At 33.0% G+C, this 26020-nt stretch overlaps 1 protein-coding gene across 1 annotated transcript; it reads left to right on the forward strand.

Annotated features, from left to right (window-relative positions):
* Positions 1–3923: 3923 nt before the first annotated feature.
* LOC106074446 (uncharacterized) lies at positions 3924–21637 on the forward strand. The gene is made up of 10 exons (XM_013235217.2): positions 3924–4059; positions 5037–5052; positions 8695–8792; positions 10314–10432; positions 12973–13055; positions 15478–15584; positions 16420–16546; positions 17859–17979; positions 18938–19146; positions 20201–21637. The coding sequence occupies exons 2-10, from the start codon at positions 5037–5039 to the stop codon at positions 21031–21033; spliced, it is 1713 nt and encodes a 570-aa protein (XP_013090671.2). The 5' UTR covers positions 3924–4059; the 3' UTR covers positions 21034–21637.
* Positions 21638–26020: the final 4383 nt, after the last annotated feature.

The following is a 26020-nucleotide window of genomic DNA, read 5'->3' on the forward strand; positions in this document are numbered from 1 at the left end:
GATGACGAGATATGTATTCTGCATCTGGAGCCCTTGACAAAGCCCCTATATGCAACAGCTTTACGGAAGGCATTATTATTTTAGACCAATTTTATCTAAAGCAAACCATTAACTTAAGCTTACATTGACATTTAGACCAGATGAGTGACTAATCTTTCTAATTGCTTGGCAAGACGAGACCTGCTCCATATTAAGACCAATTTTGTACATTCCCCAGCTAATTATAAACTATCTATCTCCTCTAATCTCCTCTAATCGTCTAATCCAGGGGTGGGCAAATTACGACCCGCAGGCCACATGCGGCCCGCCGAAGTGTTTTATGAGGCCCGCGAACACCTACAGAAATCAGGTGTGCTCACATACTATAAAATGCAAATATATAATAAATAGATAATTATAAATATCTATATAAATTATTGAGACTTCTGACTCTTATGACTTATGATGAAGAGGCTAAAGAAACATTTCCCCTACAAATAATTCTAAACAAGTGTAAAGTAAACGAAAATTATTCTTATTTCAAAGCATTCAGCCAAAGACACAAACCAAGGCATGTATTTATTCAATACTATGAAGAATTGTGTTGAAAGGGTTAATTGGGAACAAAACGGCAAGTGTTGCAACTGATGGAGTCCGTGCTTTGATTGAGAACAATAAATGAAATTAAAGAACAATATCCCAATAATAAACTCTATACTGAAATGAATATTAAAAAAATATTATTCACCCAATTATCTCAGTGATCAAACTTATCACAGCTGGAGGTCTTAACCACAGGCAGTTCAGGTAAGCTCTTAAGATTTGGAAACAAAACATTCCGATGTTTGGTACCACAGTAGTATCCGATGGTTTAGCTTGGGTAAAGTAATTAAGAAGAATTTAAAATCTCAAGGAAGAAATGTGTATGTTCCTTGAAGGATATTGACTGTGACATTGTTACTAATATTTCTAATGAAGAGTAAAAACCAGACTTCTAGTTTTACAGCGTAATATAGCGCAATGGGTTTTTTGCGCACGAAACGTAAGTGCATGTTAATTTTTTAAAACTAAGCTTTCCCATTTCTCCTGGCAAACAAGTGAAAACAGGTTTTATCATCTTCATTTGCTGAAAGGTGAAACTTATTCTAGTGAAATGGTTAAAATGTACACGACTTGTATGGATTCCGTGACTTTGGAATCTGAAAGCACATTTTAAGACGTCGAGAACTTCCAACCAGTTTTTAATACCTTCAGCTCACCATTTAGTGCAGAAGCTGATACAGCTCTAGAAGAAAATTGTGACCAGTAAACGAAGTTAGGGTCAGTCAGTACTTCGGCTTGAGCTTTATGGGTGCCAGAAGTTGTATCTCCACATTTAGAAAAAACCTTTGCTGCTAAATTTTCACATTATTTAGGTCCACAGACAGCTGTGAACAAGCATTTTTTGTTTCTTGTTTGAAAGTAAACAAGTGTAATCACTGGTCGATGCTGACTGGCTGTAATTAGTATTAGACAGCAGTCACAATGATAAAAACTAGTAATCTAGTTCCACAGAACATTATGCACCAGCGTAAACAGTTAAATACTTCATATTAAGAAACACTGTGGTAAAAAGTTGTGAGGTAAAAGGATATTAATATAATTTTAAAAAATTCGTAAAATGAGTTTCAGATATTGCTAACTCTTGTTTCAATTCGTCTAGTAATAGTGTTAAAAATGAGATGTACATGTATAATCAGTAACAATCTGAATTAAAAGACATTATACACGAATAGTTAGCGTATTTTTCTAATTTGAAAGTACTTATACAGAAGTATATATATATATATATATATATGCGGCCCCCCATTCCCAAAATTTTTTTATGCAGCCCTCGAAAGAAAAAGGTTGCCCACCCCTGGTCTAGTCTAATCTAATCTATATATATTTAGCTCTATTGAAACTATATTAGTTTGTTACTATGTCTAGGTGTCCCTGGGTTCAACTGTTACAGCAAAACACTTATTAAGTCAGTCAAGACAAACAGAACTTTATTACTAATGAGAGCATATATAATACACTGGCCACTGTCCGAGTTTTTAAAAAATCTAGCAAACTTTCATATTGTCGCATACTGACCTGTATGAGTAAAAACAGATAACGCACATACACACATTGATCTGTGACACTGCCTCCTGTTTTAACAAAACAAGCGAAGGCAAACTAACGCTTTAATTTTTATTGCATTTTTGGGGATTGGGGAAAATGTTTCAGCTGAAGAAGCATCTGTCCAAAGGTAAATAGTGCCTCAACACTTTCAAGACAGGCGTCCATTTCTTGGGCCATGGCTTCTTAAGTTTTAGCTCGGTTTCCTAAGCCACTGCAGTATCTTTGACCTTAATATCCTACAATGTACCTTGAGAACCTTGAGAAGGCCTTAACCAGAGCATGCTGTACAAGCGATAAACTGCATATTACCTAGTCTTTCTTTATTCTTGACACTTGAACTGTACGTGGGCGGTAGACTTCTACGAAATTCCATTGGAGGATATAGTTTCTTCTTCTTCTTTATTGAAATTTTTATTTCCTTCTATGCGCGTGGGTAACACAATAAGGGTGGGAGTGTAATATTAACGCTGGTCATATTCAAACTATACACTAGAACGATATATTTTTCTAGTGTAATTTGTGATAAAGATATTACGTAGTTATAGGATATTTAAAAGCTCATTATGTTTAGTATATAGAGACCATAGAGAGTCATGGTATTGTTATGTTTAGTATATAGAGACCATAGAGAGTCATGGTATTGTTATGTTTAGTATATAGAGACCATAGAGAGTCATGGTATTGTTATGTTTAGTATATAGAGACCATAGAGAGTCATGTTATTGTTATGTTTAGTATATAGAGACCATAGAGAGTCATGATATTGTTATGTTTAGTATATAGAGACCATAGAGAGTCATGGTATTGTTATGTTTAGTATATAGAGACCTTAGAGTCATGATATTGTTATGTTTAGTATATAGAGACCTTAGAGTCATGATATTGTTATGTTTAGTATATAGAGACCATAGAGAGTCATGATATTGTTATGTTTAGTATATAGAGACCATAGAGAGTCATGGTATTGTTTTTTTTTTCTTTTTATTGAAAATATCGATACTTGCGTAATCTTATTAAATCCTGTTTAATTAAGAGATGATGATTTTTAGTTAAGAAAATTAGATATAAAATATATGGGCTATTTGAAGGAATGTAAAATGAACCACTTGTCCATATTAGATTTCAGTGTTTAATATTCGTTACTTATTCAACGGATTATTTTTACAAAGCTTTTACCAACTCCTTCTGTCTTACTGTCTGTCTGTCTGGTAAAAAAGTTTGTATATGTTATCTTCGTTGAAGTTGAAATTGTGCACAATTATTTCTAGTACCTGACAAAACAAGAATCAATAGAAAAAAATAATAACAATAATCAATATACAAAATTACCTATAAGTGAATTAATTATTGGTAATTAATTATTTTGTTAAGTCAACAGAAGAAAGAGATATAAAGGAACAACCGAACATTTAGCAACACGAAATTAATCCTCCATGAAACTTGCAATGAAGATTCTCTGCAAATTATTTAGCAATGTATGAAGGGATATGAAATAATTTGCTGGTCAAAGCAAATAAAGATGAAGGCAAAGCTGAAGAAATTTAATATTATTTCAGTTGTGAAAAAAAAAAAGAAAATATATGATTCGTTTCTTTGTTTGTCATCGCTGGGCACATGTGAATTGCGCTGGAGAAGAGAATGGTTCTTTTTTATGTGAAAATTGTCAGTCTGAAAGTAATGATTAGACATTATCAAAAATAAAGTTAAATTATCAGTATCCCCCCCTTCTTTTTATTTCCTTAGGTTCATATTGCAGCCTTCTGTGGTCCATATTAAAAACAACGTTTAATGAAATATAATATCGGGAATTTCCTTTCTTTTAAGAACAGAATAATCAAAACGCCCTTCCTCTAAGAAGATCTAGAAAACTAAACGATGTATTACTACTTATGAACAAAAAGTACGACTCTTAAATATTACTGTCAACCTAAGGTAAGTGACAGCAATAAAGGCCAGAGACTATTTATATTTAATGTAAAGGAATAAGTTTACAAATAACCCCTTTATGATCGCTCAAATGTTTGTAGCTCGCCCTACACTTTATAGTTGATATATCTTTCCTGGTATTATTGCAGACATGTATTGAGAACATTTGAAAAAAAAGAAATCAAATTATATACAAAATAGCTTTCACATATTCCCATATTTGTTACGATATCAGTAAAATTCTTTGATAGTTTCCATATCCTACTTATAATATTTCTTAGACAGAAAAAAAAACGTAGGCCTATTGAAAGAAAACTATCGTTCTAGTCAATCTAGATCTAGAGTTTTTTTTGAAATGTAAAAATCGGTAAATACTTTGGTAAGATCGTTATACCGCATTGAGCTTACATTATATTTGTTAACAAACGTTACATAAATAACAGAATTTGACTAGATCTTGTCTTCCTCCCAGTTAAAACTCGATATTAGACCAATGAGAAAGGATTTGATGATTGTTTTGTATATTGAATTCTTGGTTACTATTTTGATTACAATTTGTATCATCTTTAACTTGGTGGCAGCAGTGAAAAAAAATTAGCAGAGATTTTCATGGGATAGTAGGCCTTTAGAAAATAAGGATTCATCTTTACGATTACATTTTGTTTTTACTGGTAAAGAGTTACAATGATTGTTAGAAATTATATCAGGCTTTTGTTGAAAATCAAATATTTAACATGGCCGTGAATAAGCAAACAAGTTTTCACGGAAGTGACGTGGCTTGAATTAATGATCTAGTCACACAATTGACTTCAAAAGACAGGATTGGCCAGGACCTTCAAATGAGAGTGGAATAGAAAGTCAAATATAGGAAGGATTGGTCAACTTAAAATTGACAAATAGATGTTTTGTCTTTAGTTTAAAGATATTTCAATTTTTTATTTATTGATTTAAAACTAATTATGTTTTTATTTGTTTGCTTGTAGATGGCGGCATGCGGTGGTGAGTAGATCCATAACTAACATTATATGAAATCTTTTCTAGTATAATTACTGTTTTTATTACTTTTGAATAGCGCATCTTTCATGCTAAAACTTTAATTAAGAATCTCAGTAAGTACTGGGATTTAGCATTTCGGGATTCTTAAGACACCACAACTCTAATGGGTAACTGACGCATTGTGGGAAAATAAAGACTTTTAGTCTTTGTACTAGCCACATGACACCCTTGTTATTGTCTTCCATAAAAACAGATGAGCCTTACACAATCTTTCCCCATAAATAGCAGTGTCTGAAATGGTACCTTTACTTTTCTGTTACGTTATATCTGTTTGATAAGGAAAGTAAAATGTCAAATAGGTCTATCAACATCATGTACTTAGACACATGTTTCGGTAATAGTAATAGAATTAAAGATGCACTTTATTATTTACACATATAAGGTTAACAGCAAGGTTCACCATACTTAGAATGCATTCAAGCTGATTCTCGTAAATCCTACAGTCAGATTTTAGTACAAGAACTGTTTTAAAAATATGTCTCACTGTTTAAGATATTCAACTTGTAATAATAATTATAGCTTTTATTATGATATTTTTAGGTAGGCAGAGACGTAGCGAGTATAACTGGCATCCAGTGCTCAGGCGCTGATTATTCACTGTGTTTCAGGTTCATGTCTAACAATTAAGTTTACATTTTTTTTTTGTAATCGTAATACGATTGCACAATCTATTGTAATGATATTGACCTTAATAGTATATGATTATACAGAATCGTCCTCTACATTCATATTAAAAACTATAATTCCAAGTACTGGCCACATTGTATCTTTCAAAAGTGGGAAACATTATCTTAACTTAAACTTGTATTTTAACTTGATTCTCTACATTTAAATCATATTTAAAATGTCTGTTAAACGTGGTAATAACTAGTAATACCTATAATACCTATCACCACAATTTCGAAATTAATATAATCCTCTTCTGGTATTCACAGCTGAAAAAACAACTACTAAGTCACATGAAACGAATACATTTGTTTCGTTCGTATTACGTAATCATATATAGCAAACAAATTTTGTAGTAGATATTGCTTGACCAAATTATAGGCTGTAATGTGATCTATAGAATTACATCCTTAATCTTCGAAAAAAATAATTATTGTCATATTTCATCATTAAACTGTAGATCACACTATTAGGATAATACTGAACTGATGTCAGATTATATACTTGACGTTAATAACAAATATGCAAAAGATGTGTTTGTCATTAGTGTAAAGTTATTGTTTAACAAGTCAGTTTGTGGGAATTACTGTAAACAAGTAAGATTCAATCGTTGTAATAATAATATTAAAAAAATGTATCTCTTTCATGTTCAATGTAAGGACTGATGATTTTTCCAGTAAGCCTGAAATAATGTTTCTCAACCTTTTATTAAAAGATCTTCCCCTACAAAAAATATGATTACGTCTCCACCTTGTGGGCTTGTGGCTTGTGGGTCTGGTGAGCGCTGTAAACTCCGTTGTCAAGCTTTTTTTTTTATCAAATAGCTGGCAATCTCTCTATATAATTCTCTTCGTGGTCCGACCATGCGGGACACCACAATGAAAACGTCATGGAAACATAACTCTTTTATTTCTGCAAGTCGAACTAGAGTTACACCACGTAACTTTCACGGTGACAGAGAGCAAGGCTCAGAAAAAAAGAGAGGAAGCGGGGGGGGGGAGGCGTATGCTACATCTGGGGTCGGCAAATACCTTTCTATTTCTCTTCGTAAGAAAAGCGCAAAAAAGAAAAAGTAAGAAAGCGTGGGTCATACTGAGTTGTGAGATACAATTGAGGTAGTTGAGCATATTTGTTTGTAATGGTCTTGTTCAAACAGTTAAAACCAGTTGTTGTTTTTTTGTCTAAAAAAAACAACAGTAAAGCGAATTTATGATCACTTTTTCAGAACTTCAAGAGGGCGCACCTCACAGTTTTAGAAACGCTGGCCTCAAAATTTGAGCAGCACAATAAAAAGTTGATCATACATTACTCTGGGAGGCTTGGTTGGAAAGCGCTTGGACTTGGAACTTAGAACTGGGGTCCCTGGTTCGAATCTGGTGAAGACTGGAATTTTTTATTTCGGGATTTGAATGCAGATCCTAGATGGCCTTACGTCATCTGCCTTATAAATCACAACGTCTGAAAAGGGAGCTTTTCTTTCACATTATTCTAAACAGCAAAAATTGTAGATCTAGCAATACATTTAAAAATCGACTTTTTATTATCTATTTAATTATTTGATTAGACTGTTTTATAACACTTATAATACCTTTACTTATATACTGATCGATAGTATATAATCTATAGGAAATCTTTAAGATGAACTAAAAAATATCAAGGCGCATAATTAAAATTTAATGTCAAAACGTAGTCAACAGCTTCAGAGAAAAGAAATTATAAAATATGATTCTGCAGGGTTAAAAAGTGAAAAACAAAAAAAGTAATAACTTTTAAACCCTCCTAACTTAAAAACACTTTGTTCTGTGCACCGGAAACACCAAAAAGCCTGGTATTGATGTGTCACTGACCTATGTTTCTTTGTTGTGTTGTTTAATAGACTGACACCATTTGTCACTGACCTATGTTTCTTTGTTGTGTTGTTTAATAGACTGACACCATTTGTCACTGACCTATGTTTCTTTGTTGTGTTGTTTAATAGACTGACACCATTTGTCACTGACCTATGTTTCTTTGTTGTGTTGTTTAATAGACTGACACCATTTGTCACTGACCTATGTTTCTTTGTTGTGTTGTTTAATAGACTGACACCATTTGTCACTGACCTATGTTTCTTTGTTGTGTTGTTTAATAGACTGACACCATTTGTCACTGACCTATGTTTCTTTGTTGTGTTGTTTAATAGACTGACACCATTTGTCACTGACCTATGTTTCTTTGTTGTGTTGTTTAATAGACTGACACCATTTGTCACTGACCTATGTTTTTTGTGTGGATTTGTCACCAGTAATAAAAATATGTAGTATACAGATATAAAAAAATAATAAAAGGTTACATTTTTCGATGCACATTGAGACATGTTGATAAATACATTGAATTGTATCCAGAAAGGGGGTTACATTGAAAAAAAAAAAGGAAATCTCTAGTAAGTGTCTAGTAGATAAAAAAAAAAGAATACGATAATTTTTAAGACAGATTCAGAAACGACAGTTGAATACTTTAATTATTCAAAATTTAGGAAAGTCAGTTATTACAAGGAAAAAAACAACTAGTGTGATGAATAATTGCTTCCTAGGGTTAATAGAATTCATAGAGTTTGTTACATTCTCCTTTAATTATAATCAAACGCGTTTTAACGTCCCTTGCGTCACCACGGCTAGCGTCGAAACGTCACGTATCGGAGTTCGTTTGGCACTTAATATTATGGTCCTAATTATCTGATGGTGTGAAGAAGTGGTCGTCGAACTAACGATTTGGACTGTATTTTAGCCCAAAAACTAATTTCATATAAGAATTTTAATATTTTTTTTATGTACACTGTATTGTTTAGGAGAATTGAACTAAAACCTACAGAATTTTAACGTATATGCTGACGTTTTTGTTTTAAAATATGTATTTTATATTTTCTTTTTTTTCATGCAGTGACAAGCAGTTACTCTCCATTGGGATACAATAATGATAAGTATAGTCACGATGACTATTATTATTCTTTTTCTTTTGAGGATGATGTTGACCAAAAGGTTAGTTTAAAAAAAAAAGAATAGATGTAAGCATATATTTGTTTGTTTTACATGTTTATGATGTTATCAGATGGGAAACTTTTTATTCTGATCGCTCTCAGGACAACGGTGGATGAAAGCGGGCAAGCTTTGAGCCTAGGCTCAACTAGACCATCGAACAGTCGACCAGACAGCCATTTACATATATTTTCTTTAGAAAGTTGTACACTAAAAAGTCCCCTTTTTTTACAAAACATGAAAATATGTAACAACCAAATAAAATAATAAATGCGAGGTTTCCTATTTTCGTCCATACAAAAAGAAGAGACATCCTCTGGTCGAAAGTGCTGCGATATTATTGTATATTTAGGCCAACAGACGGCATGATAGCAGAGGGAACGGATCAATATTAATGTTATTATTTGTAGTATGTCGTTAATAATCATAGGGCTTTAATAAGCTAATTTTAATAATGAAGATATAGTTAAGTGTTAGCCATTCCTATTGTTGAATTATTATCTAATAAATGGTTTCTAAAGACCTTGAAAAAGAAGCGTTTCACTTTGGTTAAAAAAAGTTGTACATGGTATACTATTGTACCCACAAGGATAGAAGTTCATTCGCTGCTTTTTATGTTGTTTAAATGTATATTTTGCAAATATGTCTACTAAATGCACTTTCTTTATAACTAATATAAACACTTTTTAAACGATTCTAAGTTGATTGAAATAACTCAATTTAGTTAGTTATCAAATATTTCTTGTAACATTTTAAATATAAATTTGCTAATTTGTAATATATATATATAAGAAAACAGAGCCATTATTCATAGTTTTCTTTGTTTGTCTACTATAAATAGTGAATTCTAAACTATATTATATTGTTTGAATAAAAAAAAATCTACTTGTGAATTCAAATTAAAAATATTAAGCCTGTTGGTCTTCTTAAAACATAAAAATGTAACCTTTTCACCAGCCAATTGCAAAATCTAAAATATTTTAAATATCTTTTCTAGTTTTTGCGAACTAAACCAGACGGATAGACGGACGGACGGAAAAGCAGGTCAAATTAAACTAAAAGCTGCTGCTAAAAATCTTGTAAATCATTGGCCGTAGCTATAAAAATGTTAATAAACAAAAATCTCTTTTTTTTTTTAAAGTGTCACCGTATGTGTATGGAGTGTACAATACCAGAGTGATGTGTATATGTTGGTCAATGAATCAGTGTTTTCGTGTGTTTTTTTTATGTATTTCTTTTCTGGTTAGCATCGACGGTAATTCAAAACTTTTATATTTTTTTTATGAAGAAATTCAATTAAGCTGACTAAAAATAACACATTTAAGACGCTTCATAAATTCCATGATTGAAAAAAAAAATGTATTCTTTGTCAAATCAAACAACAGAAAACCTTTTTTTTTATTTTGTAGGAAGAAAGGTGATGTAAATTAGATAATCTAGACAACATTAGAAATATGCTAGACATCGTTACAAAAAAATCTTGATTTTTAAACATCTTCATACTTTTTCTTACAATTTTCACAGACAGTAAAAAAGGTGTTTCCGGAAGGTGGTGGAGGTCCTAAAATACAAAATATTATAGATAAAAAAAATGCAAACATTGAAGGCAGAGTCACTTTTAACGAAACTCCAATAAATAAAAGGTTAGTGATCTATATTAAAAGTACAATGTACTCATATAATTTACAAACAATAACAAATACTTGTTCCATAAAATATTAATATGCGCAATTATTTTAATTCTAAAGTTGATTTTGTTTTGATATCATGGTAAAAAAAAATTTTCACTTAAGATGCTTTAGGCATTATGTTGTTTTGTATTCTTCGTAATGATTTACATTTTTTTTTGGGTGGGGGGGGGGGAAGGGAGGAGGGGATTTGGGTGGAGTGGGCTAAGTGGCTTAAATTCTAAACCGTAACTGTATTATAAGGACGCCTATGAGTACACTCAAATTTATTTGTATCTGACACATGTTGTAGAAGTAAAGAGGGATTCTGATTCTGATCACGATTGAAGATTATTATTTAGTTTAATATAATAAAGCACAAACAAAATTGGAATGATACATCACAATCCAAAACAGCACTAGTCTATGAAAAAACAACAAAAGAACAAGGTAACAGTAAAAAAAACACCCAGCCTCTGTCACATTAGATATACCGCATCCCTTCTAATTAACGATACCATCGTTGATATGACCCCATTAAATTAAATTAATTGTTTTGGTTATAGAAAGTATAATTTGTGTCATAAAGAAAGAGCATACATTCTCTTATAATTGTATACCAAAAGTAACATTTACTGATTGCAAACAAAAATTGTATTAAAGTTTCATCATAACAGGGTAGAATGTACAAAAATGAAAAAATGAACAATTCTGTCAGAAGGTGGAAAAATATAATTTCGTAGACAAAGAGTTAATTCCCTCCTACCACAGATTACATGTATTATTTTGTCCAATTGTAATAATGTGAGCTAATTAATACATTGTTACACACACACACGAATTAATGATTCTAATTAATATTTCATTGTTTATGCCAAATCATCAGGAGCGTAGCTAGGATTTTTTTTTATCGCTTGGGGGCCCGGGGTTTTGACCTCTTTTGGGACGTAATATTTATGTTTTAATGTAAAAAACACTCATTTTGGAAGGGCCCAGGGGCATTTTCGAATTCTTTCCCCTCCTCCCCCCTCCTAGCTACGCCACTGCAAATCATGGACAGATATTTCGAGTTCTAAAATATAAGATTTTTGGCATTAAGAACAGAAAATTAAACAAGTTTTCGTAATTAGAAGTTATTAAAGACCTCTACACGAAAATCTGTTTAGTGCATAATATGCTTCTTCGGAAGCAGTTAAGAAACACTAGTACACTTTACTAGTGTTTCTTAACTGCTTCCGAAGAAGCATATTACGCACTGAACAGATTTTCGTCCCGATGCCCAATATAAAGCGAAGCCTGGAATACCTACAAACGCAGTTGATCAGTTTTCTAGATTTACAAAAAAAGGCGCTTGAAAATGTTTATAGCGAATCGCTCTGAGAAAAAGCATGAGAAAAATCAACTGACGAACCTGGATTTTGAAAAAGATTTGACATTACTCTCGGGTATACATTTAAATGTTCAAAAATGTTAACGGAATGCTTCAATAGAAATTCAGTCTGCTTATCCTCCAATACCCACTTCAATATTGTTTCCAATATATTGTAATAACTTAAGGGAGGCAACTCAACGAGACATAGATGTTTATTTACACGAGGACATCACAAACACATAGTAACGTCTGCCTTGAGTACAACATCTCCATATTGGCTCTCTACTTGGGCGGAAATCGTTAGTCTCTTATGTCAACATCCGACTTGTCTGGTCACTGATAGTGCGCACCTTCTTTCTGCACTATCTTGGATGGCGGTGCGCATGGCAAAGTCATAACAATATATACGTGTAGTCGATTCATGAACTATTTATTTTGTGCCTTATGGGAAGGCTTTTTTTGTTATGTCTTTATATGAGGAAAGAGTTCTTGTAATCACAACAAATTTACACAAGGATCAATAAAGCAGTCTTAGTCTTAGTCTTAGTGATATCCTATATAGAAACAAAAAAAAAGTAAAGTTCCGCTGTAAGACCTTGCGATCTTTATGTAAAGGTCATCTGTCTCTTTGGCTCACGGTTAACGAGGATGTCATGTTGCCAGCACAACGACCAACCTCCTTACATTTATCCAACTAACGACAGATACAAATTATAGCTTGGTGGACTCAGAGACGCCCTAAATATATATCAAAATTAAAGATCTTTACCAGGATTCGAACCCAGGACCACGGTTCGGAAGCGAACCCTCTTTACTGCTCATCCACCGTGCCTCATAAAATAGAAAAAAAATGTAATACATTTTATATAAAGGACAAGAAATTTAACCCCCGAGCGTACTGCAAACACTTTGCAAAAGGAAATGCTCGTCTCTCGAGACGCAATATAAAACAAAAACAATAATGAGAAAGCAGAAAGAAGAAAAGCTCTGATACGAAACTACTAGGATCGTACAGAAAAATTGTATGTAATATGTGATAAAGAAACGTTGAAACAATTATATCAAATATAATAAGAGATTAAAATGTTGTCTTTTACAGTATTTCAAATTTAATATTGATTGAAAGCCATTTTTTTTCGTCTAGGTCTTTGGAACGTTCAACCAGTGTAGCCAAAGATGCTGGGGATACACTAAAAAGAGAGACACAAATTTCTCTCTCATCAGAAGGCAAGAAGTTTATTTTATTTGACAATTTCTTTTTTCTTCTCTCTAATATAGGGGTGGGCAAATTACGACCCGCGGGCCAAATGCGGCCCGCCGGAGTGTTTTATGCGGCCCGCGAACACCTAAAGAAATCACATTATACAGATACAAATGCTAATATAATAAAAATAAATAATTGTAAATATGTATAGAAATTATTGAAACTTTTGATTCTTATCACTTATAATGAAGAGACTAAAGAAACATTGTCAATAAACGTCCTTCTAAAAAGTTCAAAGTAAAGACTATTTTAAATGGCAATATTTAGAAAAATTAAATCAAAGACACAAGCCCAGGCCAGTATTTTTTAAATGCTATGAAGAATGTCTTGAAACTGAAAGTGTTAGGTTGGCTTGTACAAGATGGCAAGAGTAACAACTGATGGAGACCGTGCTTTGACTGAGAAAAACAGACTTTGTAATAAAATAAAGAGCAATATCCCAACCATAAACTCATTGCGGAAAGGTTTACACAAATCTGTTTTGAATACCATTAATGCGCACACACGCAACAGCACATTTTTAAATAAAAAGCATAGGACCTGCCTTAGACATGTAAATAATGCATCTGCAGTAAGGTCTACGATTGTTAAGAGCCCCGCAGAAGTCTTTTGCTTTATTATTTTTTACAAGAAATAGTGAAACTTATCCTCACTGTTATTGTTGAAGTCTACAAGGTTTTTAATAAGCTGCATACATTTTTTTATTTTATTTTTTGCAGTTAATTTATATTTTTCTATTTTATTTGGGTCCACCAAATTCCCTTCGCCTACCCTAGGGACTCCAATTATCTAGGCCGGCCCTGACTGGAAATTCCGAAAAGTACTTTAAGATTTGGAAACAAAACATTCCGATGTTCATTAACACAGTAGTATCCGCTGGCCTAGCATTAGAAGAATCTCATGGACATTGTTAAGTTCCTTAAAGGACATTGACTGTGACTTCGTTACTAATATTTCTAATGAAGAGCTGAAGACAGACTTCATGTTTATCTTCGGAAGGATTGCAATTTGTTGAACTGTATGTGCATCTTAATTCTTTCCAAACAAAGCTATTCCATTTCTTGAGGCCAGCAAGTGAAATTAGGCTTTATCATTGTTGTTACCTGAAAGGTGAAACTATTTCTAGTGAAATGAATTTGTATTCCTTGATTGTGGAATTTGAAAGCAAATTTTAAGACGTTAGCAACATGAATCAGATTTCAATACCCTGTGCTCACCATTTATGCAGAAGCTGTCTCAGCTCCAGATGACATGAAAGAGAAGTTCCAGTCAGTTCTTTCGCGGGAGTTTTATGGGTGCCAGAAGCTGTATACCCGCACTTAAAAAAAACTTTCCTGCTAAACTTTCACATTATTTGGAACCACATTCCTCTGCAAACATGCTTTTTTTTTTGAAAACTATCAAGTGTTTGAACAGGTCGATCGATGCTTATTGATGAGCCGAAATCCCAAAATATCAAATATCACTTATTGACTGTAATTTGACAGTAGTCACAATGATAACAACTAGTAAGCCAGCTCCATGGTTACGGAACATTATTCACGAGAGTAAACAGTTATATATTTCATATTAAGTACAATATGTTTATGTTTGTGGTGCAATGTTGTGATTGAAACAAATAACGGTAAAATAAAATAAAAAAAATCATTCGTAAAATTAGTTCAAGAAATTGCTAACTCTTGTTATAATTCCTCAATTTGGGAGTGCACATATATATATATATATATATATATATATATATATATATATATATATATATATATATATATATATATATAAAGATGCGGCTCCCCAGTCCCAAATTTATTTTTAATGCGACCCTCGGCAGAAAAAGGTTGCCCACCCCTGCTCTAATACATTTACTTAAATTTACATATTTATTTTTGCTTATTGAATTTATCGCAATATCTCTACCTACCAGCAAGCAATATTTTAAGTAGTTAAGGAGCAAAGAGAAACTTGTCGTATAAGCTTTATTTTTTAAATTATTTTTTTACTTGTTTACTGTTGGGGTCGTTAATAGTTGGGAATCGTAAAAGAAGGTTGCAGAACAAAAAAAAGGTTACGAACCACTGATTTCAATAAAAACGAGCGATCTGCTAAGGTTCATTTGTTCATTTGCGCGATTCGGTTGATTTGTTTATCTACATTCATATTTTCTGATTTTAGTATATTGACTTAAACGTATTAAAGCATTCGAAATTTATATTTTTTTGATTTCATCTGTTAATTATCCATTTTTGAAGTACTGAAATATTAAAGACAAAGACTATGATAAAATCTATCATAACAACTAGAGATATATATCATGTCAAAACACATCTTGACACAAAATATTGTTATGAAAATCTAAATGATTTCTTTTATCGTTTCATTCTAATATAGACAATGAAAAAATTGTTCCTCCGGTTCTTCAAAATGATACGGTTCAGGAACAGGAACCGAAGACAGAGAAATTGTATAGTCCTGACATATGTAGCTATCAAAGTCAGGTAAAAATTCACATATTAAAAATAGTATTCAATACTGGTTTATAGCAGGAAAAAATGCTTAGTAATAAGAACTAAACATTAGGTTAAAAATTCACTCCGTTTATCTTCCGGTTTTTCTGTCTGGGTGGTGTATGTTTCGGATGTTCCTTCAGAGTTGAAGATAGTTACTTCCTAGTCCAAACCTCCCGCAGGACGATGGTGGATGGGAGCGGGCAGGATTTGAATCCTCGACCATAATAAATCCGAACGACAGTTCAGCGCGCAAACCTCACGACCAGGCAGCCATCCATTTTACACGTTATTACTCCAATTTCCCAAACTCGGATCAAATAGAAGCTTTTCCTAGCTACTAATGACAACACACGAATCAAGCAAAGACCAGAATGGAAATAAATGACTAATAATTGATTCAATTTTGTTTTCTATTGACAATTTACTCATCTTAATGGGCATGTGCCTTAAATAGAGAACTTAGTTCGTTCATAAAAAAATGTAAACTAACAACTATAAAGTTTTCTAATTTTATAATTATTTTACTAGCTCAGTAGATAAACAGGTCTGCCTTCTATCATTAATTCTCAACACATCAAGTTCGAATTCAGACATGAAAGGGCAGCACGGAAAACCTTCTCAGTCTCCCCCCTCTCCCAGCTGTATCCCAGTATACGCATATAGTAGCTCACTGAGCACGCTATGACCTTTGGAATTGATCTTAACAAAAGCATTTAAAATATGGTTTTATTATTATGCATGCTCCAAAATAGCTTCTACGCTAAGAATTTGACTTTTACTTTAAATTCAGTAACTTACGATACGTTCTCTTCTTTCATTACAGAGTGCATTTCTAAGTCATATAAACAAACTTACGACTTTGAAAGCTGAGGAGTTGCAAAGATTCAGTAAACAGCTATTAAAGGGCTTGAAATATATACACTCAGACTCGACCATTCAAGATAGAAACAGTAAATTGTTTTATTTAGATGTTGTTAGTAAACAATACAAGTAGTTATTCACCAATAAATTCTTTTGTTTTTAGACTGCACTACTTGTAGATATAGAGTGGGGATCTTCAATATTAATGACTCTTAAATATATTTGCTGTGTTTTAGAGAGCCGTAAGCTAAGAAATTAGAAACATTTTTTATCCATTTCACCATAAATAGTACCATAAAAGAATGGACAATGAAAGAGGTTCCATCCAAAGCAAGAGACAGGGAAAAAGGAGAAAGACGGTTCTCAAATCTTGTATGGTGCCGCAATGGTTTAACCGTATATATATATATACGTATATATATAATAAGGTTTGTCTTCGAGTCCGAAGATAAGTGAGGAATACAGTATTTCCCGTGGCTGCGAAGCCCCAGCTGTGACCTACATATTTTGCCACATCCAGGGCAAGCAGAACCATTGTCCCAGGTGGTCGATTTAGATTTTCTTTTCGTCGTTTGCGTTTGTCCTCGGCATCAGATTTTCTTTTGGTCTCAAATGTGCATCCCGCGGGATACACATTTCTACAAGGAACCAGACCCCCGGCTGCCAATGGCGGGATCTCTACAGTCTTTCCAATTTATATCCCCCACCTGGCTTCGATTAAGTAATTTGGCGACTGTAGTTTGCTTTAGATTTTATTTTCAAGTGACGTTTTATCATTAAAACCATCTCAGCGGGAATTTAAACTAAAAAAAAAAAGCTGGGTCTAGCGATTTGTTTTTAAAAAACAAGACAATACTCTTTCAAAAGCGAGCAACAAGATGTTGCCTTTTAGTTACATTGTAATGGTCTCTAGATATTCTTTCTTTATACATGTATACAAAATTTAATGAAATACTCATAAAGACACAAAGATAAAGGAACATTCCTCATCCCATATGCTAGGACAAATTTGTAAAAATACTCATTCTTCCCTAGTGCTATTATAGCATGGAATGGGTTGCCTGAGCTAGCCAGGAAAACCAGCGATCTTTGAAATAAAAAGAATAAACAATTTCTGCTGGTTAAGTATACTTAAGATATGCTGTATACCTGCCTGCGGAAAATATGAACTCCCATTTCTAGATTAAGTTCTGACGTGCGCAAAAGCTTTCTATTTCATAGATAATTAATAACCTTTTTAAAAAATATTTTTTTATCTGCAATTTACTAATAAACAAAAATACGTTAATATATTAATATTTAAATGTAAATTTTTTTTTTTTTATTATTAAATTTATTTTTTTTTTTGCATATGTGTAAATTAATTTTATTCGTAAAATAATAATATATATATTTTTTTAGGTAATATTTTCATGACAGCCCAAAACAGATACTTAACTCTTGAAGATTTTTGTTTGTTCAAAACACCTGAAACAGTTAAACGTGTTAGAAACATCTCCACAGTTAGCACAGCTGACATACAGTATGTTTTTCTTCTCTAATTTATTTAGTATTTATAGTAACTTAAAAAACATTTTTTTTTGCCTTGATAGAGAAAATATACTTCAGTACGTAGAATATTTAATGATTTTTTAATGAATCGATATATTCTATTTATAATTTTCATAGGCCTACATTGTACATTCACATTCATACTTCAGTACGTAGAATATTTAATGATTTTTTAATGAATCGATATATTCTATTTATAATTTTCATAGGCCTACATTGTACATTCACATTCTATGTACAGAATATGCGCTAATTAAATGTTTGCATTTAGCTATTAAGTGTGACTTTTCAATATGGCGTATATTAATATTGTTTATTTAGCTTCCATTACAACCGCTTTAAAATTTCTTCCCATTCACTTTTACTTCTCTCAAAGTGATTATATATTAAAATTAAATTAAAAGAACACTTTTATATAGCGCTTCTTTCATGCTTATAGCAGCTGTTGTCCAGGGGGAGGGGAGCGGGTATCTGGCAGAAAGTTTTTCGTGTTCCCCTTTGGCAGTCAGCAAACATAACTCTTTTTTCAGTCTGGTGTCGAACCTCTAGCCCCCCCCCCCCCTTCATATGTAGCCAAGCCAAACCGAATTCAAGAGAGTTCGAGAAGCTAATTTCAAGCGGACTTAGCTTCTTGACCACGCTTCCCACAAAAAGAAATCTAACATAGAAATAAATATTTATTAATTTTTTTCAAAGTATGGCAAGACTTTGTGCAAAAAGAAAAGAAAGAATAAAAGATACAAACAAACAGAAGGATAGAGAAAAAGAGAGAGAGAGAGAGGGAGGGAGACAGAAACAGACAATGAGAGAGAAATAGATAATTAAAATAGAGTTTATGAAATCTTATTGGCAGTGAGAAGTGATACAGAAAAGAGGAAATTAAAACATTTTTCTAACTTTAAACAATTTCAAATTATTATTATTGACAGAGTCGTTGTTAATAAAATGTGTATGATACTGGGATATCATCCACTGCCTCCAACAGATATAGAACATTTACTAGAAGAAATCACTAAGGAGGAGAGTTACATTGATTTTGCTCTCATACATAATGTCATTTGCATTATGGAAACGTACTTTGACAAGAACCCAGACAAAAGATCAGAGTACAATGAATTTTTACAGAATTACTACAAAGGTATTTTTTTTATAATTTTGGTATAATAAAATAAATTGTTAAAGTTGTAGCATCTACCATTAGCTATGAAATTATATATGTTTTATATTTATCACAATCATAAGGATGTGAGTTTCAACAGACTTTGCGCTATTCAGACTATAAAAATAACATACTCTTATGTCAGTGAGTGAGTTTTGCTTCTTTTAGTACATTTTTTCCATAAATTAAATCTAAGCTCTTTCTACAGTTCTTTTTTTTCAGTCTGCAAACTTCCTCATTGGAAAAATACTACAAAAAAAATAACCTGGACAAAAAAAAAATGGGTCGGTTCTCATCGTTCTCGAAAACAGCTCTAACAATTTTTCAAAATTCTACAGTTAATGTATATCTTTGGAAATGGGCTAACTGAGCCAGCCAGGAAAACCAATGTCTTGGCAGACTTTAAATCATTGATTAGCATGCATGACTAGATTGATCTAGGGACACATGTAGGGTGTAATCTTCTTCTTTTTTTGAAGTAGCGTTTGCATTTTATAAGCTTAGAATCACTATCTAATTATTCACACTTGGAATACTCTAGTTTGACCGTTATAATTTTTACAATATAATCTTCTAAGATAAAGAGTGCCCAGACCAAATTCAATCTTAGAAGCACCCATACGTCAGCGGTTATTTTCACGTCTTTCTTAAAGAGGAGAGTTTAATCCATTAGTAGATGTTAAAGGACAATTTGCGAACGTTTTTTTATGTCTAGATTTATAGTCCTATCACCAAACTAGAATTATCTAGTTTTAGAATTTTAATAACTATTTTTTAATAATGCCATGGCTGGATCTTTATTACTAAACCATAATTTTGTATACACTAAGTGGATTTATGCATCCTCCAAACCAGGATTTTTTTATTTTGTTTTTGGGAAAAAGGGTGAGCGGAATTGGGGCGAGGTGAAAAAAAAATTATAAAAAACTCTTATATTTTTTTTATCAAATATTCATTACTTTTTTAAGAGTACGGTAATTGCCAATACAAAAGTTACAATTTTTATATCACTTGTCTTTTATTTTTATTTTAGCTGAGCATGACATATTTGTCCAGAAGGATATGGATACTTTATTAACACCACTTCAAAATGTGGAATGTGGAAAAGAAACAGACCATAATAGATTTAAAGTCTTGGATAAGTTTTCAATCCAAGATTTACCCATCTGTTATCAGCATGAGGAAATGTATAACTTAATTAAATCATTGGCTGATCTCACGGTCATGATTCAGCTTCCATGGACAGAAAAAAATGGCTTTTTCTGTCAAGGGACTGGTAAGATAAGTGATGTGTTCATCTGCACTGCGGAAAATCGACCATGCTGTTGCAGAAAATGTAAAGTATCTCAAACTCCAAGTATGCAGTGGGGCCAAGTTGAGATAGTGACATCTGCAAACTTGCTCAGTAGCTGTAAAGATGTAACTAATTATAAATGCACTTTATTTTATGACAATGAGCATTCAAATGAAGATGTCAAGTTTTTATATGGAGTAGAGTATGTGAGTAGAAGTACGAAACGAGATATTTGTAAGTTTATGTGCATTACTTGTGACATGGACTTGCTGAAAAAGCTGGATGCTTATGTTGATGCCTTTGTAGACAACTGGTCAGCAGCATTAGAAAAATATTTTTCAACAGTGAAGAGTGCAGAAGAAAGATTGTTAGTGATGGTCTCACATCCTCATGGCTGCAAGAAACATATCTCTTTAGGAAAATGGTCCAAATTAAAGCCTCATGTTCAGTATGATGCTGCAACGTGTCCTGGTTGCTCTGGCTCTTATCTTCTGATACCAAACTTTGATGTGGATGATGATGGTAAGCCTTTCGAACCTTCCGAACTATGGAGACAGATGACCGAAGGCTGATCTGTTTTTATGGCCGACTGTTAACAGGGTGTCATACATAGCCATCACAACAACCGATCACATTTTATTTTTCAACGTACGACAGTAACTGTTAAAGTTAGGTTAAACCCCGTTCTCACTGGACCACCACGTCGTATGTAGTCTGTGGAGGATGATCAATTTACTTGATTCTTACATGTAACAAAATATGTGAGGTGAAATCAAGAAGATGTTTCTACTTATATAAAACAAAAAAAAGGAAACGATTAATCTAAATGATGTTAGTGGAACAAAATATTTCTTTACAAATTTTAACTTAAAAAACTATTCGACAATGTCAACCCTGGGAAGGTACTGGGGTTTATCCGGGAAGTAAGGTTGTCTACGAAGATCTGATTTATGAACTTGTGAACATGTACTATTTACATTAGATTTTTATCAAATTATGCAATTTTTACTAACTTTACTATTTTAACTGTGAATAGACCTTGTTTTTAATGATTTAACTGTATAGAATGTAGCCCTTGTTATGTAGAGAGAGAGTAGTCCTTAAAGGAATGCAGGCACAACATGGCCTAAATTGTGCCAATGTGCCTAAAATCAAAATCGTAAATCACACCCTTTTTTTTTAAATAGACCTTCTTTACATTGCATATAACGCATTTTGGAAAAACAATACAAGCAGTAATAATTCATGGATTATGAGTCCACATTTTTATTACAAAAGTTGAACAAACGCTTCTTCTTCCTTAGTGCTATTAGAACATAAATGGGATGCTTGAAACAGCAAGGAAAACCAACGACTTATCAGAGTTTTAGTCACTAATAAATATACATGACTAGATTGACATCCTATTTGGACTAGCCAGGCCATTGGACTCGAGACAAAACATACCTTCTCAACACAATCGTCATTCCAACTGCAACATATGCATGTGAGACATCGAAGTCATCTGTCAAAATTGAGAAAAGACAAAATGTGGCTCAACAAAAAATGGCTGTTACACAGAATGGTCTCAAACAAGGAAATCCTATGTCGAACTGGGAGTCGAACACTTAGTGAGGTTGTGACAGAGCGTTGCATGAGGTTTGCAGGACATGTTTTATGACAAAATGAACTACGCACACCAAGAGTTGCGATAACATGGAAGCCAACTCGAGGAAAGCGCAAACAAGGACGTTCTCGTATTACTTGGCGCCACACCTTCATGGAGGACCTCAGAGCAGTGGACACCAGGTGGGAGGAGGCTTCAGACATTGCCATTGACAGATCTTCGTGGAGACAGCTTGCCGCCCAATGCGCCGAACGGCGCGGGAGGACCTAAGTCTAAGTAAGTCTAAAGTCTAGACAAACACAGGGATAAGCATAGGAAGTAATTATCTTCTTTTTTGAAGTAGTCTGTAATTTATAAGATAAGAAGATAAATCTTTATATCAGATCACTCCATCTGTTCGCATATCAAAATTTTATACACGTTTTTTCTCCAACCTCCCATTCTGAGAACAAGCTGAAACTTTGTACAACTATTCCTTTCCCAAACAAATCATTAAACAAGAAATAAAAAAAAGAATACTTAAAAAAAAAAACATCTTAAGAAAAGAAACGCTAATTACTGTCATTTATATAAACAAAATACAGGATTTAACTCCCTTTCTGCTAAATAGGACGTAGGACGTAATCATCTTATTTTTTGAAGTGACTTCTGTATTATAAAAGATAATATAAATGAAAATTAACTATTTCGTACTAAATGTATACGTTTTGGATTGATTTATGTTTAGTCATCGATTATGAATAATTATGCAAAATTTCAGCTTGAGCCGAGAAAGGGAAAAGGTAAAAAAATGTCAGAATGTAACAAGAGGGATTACCTCCATTATACATCCAGATCTATCATTATCTTTATTCCGCTTATTTCGATATTAAACAAAATAATTGTTGAATAAAAATTTATTCAATAGCTGGTTCATTTTTGTATTGATTGATTTCGTTTCAAGTGCAACTTCAAGGACTACTTGAGCAATGTTTAAACTTGATACGAGATTGGGAAATGGGAGAAAAAATGTTTTAATTTTTATCAGACATACAGAAAAACATAGAGACAGACAGACAGCGTGAGTTTATATAAGCTTTGTAAAAATAAAAATTTACGTCCAGGGACATATTTTTTTAAACATTATTTTTTTTTGTTATTATATAAAATTATAAATAAAAATTAATTTCTGTACAGACATTTTCTTAGTCAATCTTTTAGAATGTCTTTATTACTTTTATTTATTTTTTTCATGATATATCCTTTGCATTATATGCTACAAATTATTTTTTAAATACAATGACAGAGTGCGAAAACTGAAAAATTTGAAAAGCTTTATAAAGCGTAGCGCAATCATTATAGACAAATGAATCAGGCCTAAATTAATGGTCAAACTAACACATGACCCTCACACACAAATATTTTACCTTTTTTCGCTCCTATGTCATAACGACATTCTAATAGTGCATGCGTGTGAAAATTGTTCACTGCAACTGCAGAATATTCTAGTAAGACCCTAGTCATGAAGTTGAGATTTTATAGAAAGATGCTTGGCATCATAATGATTTCATTCATCACTAAAAGATCATGCCAAGCAGGATTGTGCCCCTTGATGACCTACTGACTGTTACTAAAAAAAACAACAACTAAAACTTAAGGCCATATTACGAATTACTTAGGATATCTTATGACATTCTCAGCACTTGACAGACAGATAAAGAGATAGACGACATCAAAGTGGAGGTTCAAGTTTTTCGAAGTTGGATTACAATTTCAAAATCCTGTTTCTTATCCGGACACACAAGTTCGCGAATTGTTCAGACATTATTACAAATTCTCCGTAGGTACTGACGGGGCGTAAGAGTACAAGTTAACTCTTTCTCTCCGTAATTATTTACCACATTCTGGTGGAATCAACGCTGGTATCGTCAGTTAGGAGAGAAAGGGTTAAGGACGAAACAACAGTACAGAGTTTTTAGGGCAGCACGGCTATCCACATTTGAACATTTTGTATAGTCAGTGTATTGTGTTGCCCAATAGTAGAGACTTTGCTGATGAATTTATTAGACATTAAAAAAGAGTTACTTCATTTGGAAGCTGTGTTGTCAAGTTCTGTGAGTTGGTTGTGTAGTGCTGTGCAGTGTTCGCAGATAGTTTGAATCGCGAGAGTCGTAATGAAATGAAGGCGTTTAATAGTATTGTAAACATTGTAAAGTAAAAACAAATAGGGTTATAGACAATACAGTATAATATACCCTGCTCGTTGGCATCACTCATCGCCATGCTGGAGGTTTAGGCTAGAATTAAACTATCTTCAAACGTGAACAAATCTGAAACATATAGAACATATTTAATATTCGGTACACATCTGTGCAACTCTAGAGATTGGTTTATTACACACTACCCTAAAAATATACACTCAACTCAATATAGTTCGTCCATAGTGGTTCCATGATGACCAATTTAAGCATCCAGTTACGCTGAGGGCTTTGCAATGCCACTATGTGGATGGTAATTGTCAACGAAAGTCAGGGCCAGAGTGCTAGATGACTGCCTTAATGCCCTCATGTTTTCCATTTATTTATCTTTTTTTTTTAACAAATCCAACTTCAGCACATGACCCAAAAGTTACCTCCACTTAAAAGATAAATGAAAAAAAAAAAACTCTACTTCTTTTCTCAGCCTACGACGCACTTACCACTTAGTTTCTTTTGGACTGATTAGGACCAGCGGTCAGATGATACAGCCTGTAATAAAAAAACAAAAAAATCTGCAGACCGCGAAAGACACAATGGAGCCAGTTAGCTGCTCAAGATTTCCAGCATCTAAAAATCTATCAACTCCCTAAAATTCGTTTCCACTAACAGCTGTCCCTGGCTTATTGCACAATGTCTCTAGACTCAGGGATGCCTTCGTTCCGTTTCTCAAATATGACATCCAGGTATAATCTTTACCATCTCTTTCACTCTGGTTTTATGATCAAAGAAAATGCACACATTTGTCCTAGAAAAGGCCATTACTCTACACGCTATTATCCTGCATTTTTCTTCAGAACCTTTCCGCCTGCTTGATGTTTACTTCGAGTATGCACCTTATTTGTCTTTGTCGTTGTCTTCCTAGTCAGCCTAGAGAGAAGTCCTATTATTGTCTTCCACTATCCCACTTTAATGTAACGATTGTTTATGTTTGAGTGCTACACGTGAACATTTCTTTTTACTATAAGATTTATTTGAACCGACATTGCGTTTCTAGTGTTATTACTTATTACTTATTTATATTTTAATAAATTAAAAAAAAACTGAAATAATATAGTTATGCCAAAGATTCAAATATAAACTATTAATTCAAACAATGATGTCCTAAAAACAACAAATACACAGCTTTAATTCTGGAAGTAGAAATCACTGAAAGATACACACTGTACAATAAAATTAAATAAATGAACTCTCTTCATTCAAGCTCATAACTACATCTGACTTTCCCCTTTCTTTTAAACATATTTTATTCATCCACCTCTCTCTGCATTCTCGAACAAATAAAAACCTTTCGCTCCGCTAAATCCTTCTTTTATGGTCATTGAATTATATTTGTTCCAAGAAAGCAATCTTGTTCCAAGAACCCGACTACAAAAAAACCAAGACCTAGCTCTGCCAGCACTTGCAGAAAACTAAAAATAAATTTAATGCAATAGCTGCTTTATGCTACAAAACATGTATGTATAAAAATTAAAAAGAAAACTTGAAAAGAAAAAACTAACCTTGTCACAAATGAGTTTTTCTTCTACAAACTACAGTGACTTACATACATGAATGGTAGCAAATTATTGTAAGAAGTAAACATAATAAACAGTAAATAAAAAAGATAACAAAAAGTAGAGTGTGTGTTATCACGCAAACTCGGAGGAGGCAATAACTTTTGTGCGTTATGTCTGTTGGTGTGTCTGTTCGTTATGTTATGACAATGCCTATATTTAC

Source organism: Biomphalaria glabrata, chromosome 14 (assembly GCF_947242115.1).
Source record: "Biomphalaria glabrata chromosome 14, xgBioGlab47.1, whole genome shotgun sequence".
Taxonomy (NCBI): domain Eukaryota; kingdom Metazoa; phylum Mollusca; class Gastropoda; family Planorbidae; genus Biomphalaria; species Biomphalaria glabrata.

Coding starts and splice junctions, on each gene's coding strand:
- LOC106074446 (XM_013235217.2), top strand. Junction 15,585..16,419: donor TATGTAGCTATCAAAGTCAG/GTAAAAATTCAC, acceptor CTTTCATTACAG/AGTGCATTTCTAAGTCATAT. Junction 17,980..18,937: donor GTTAGCACAGCTGACATACA/GTATGTTTTTCT, acceptor TATTATTGACAG/AGTCGTTGTTAATAAAATGT.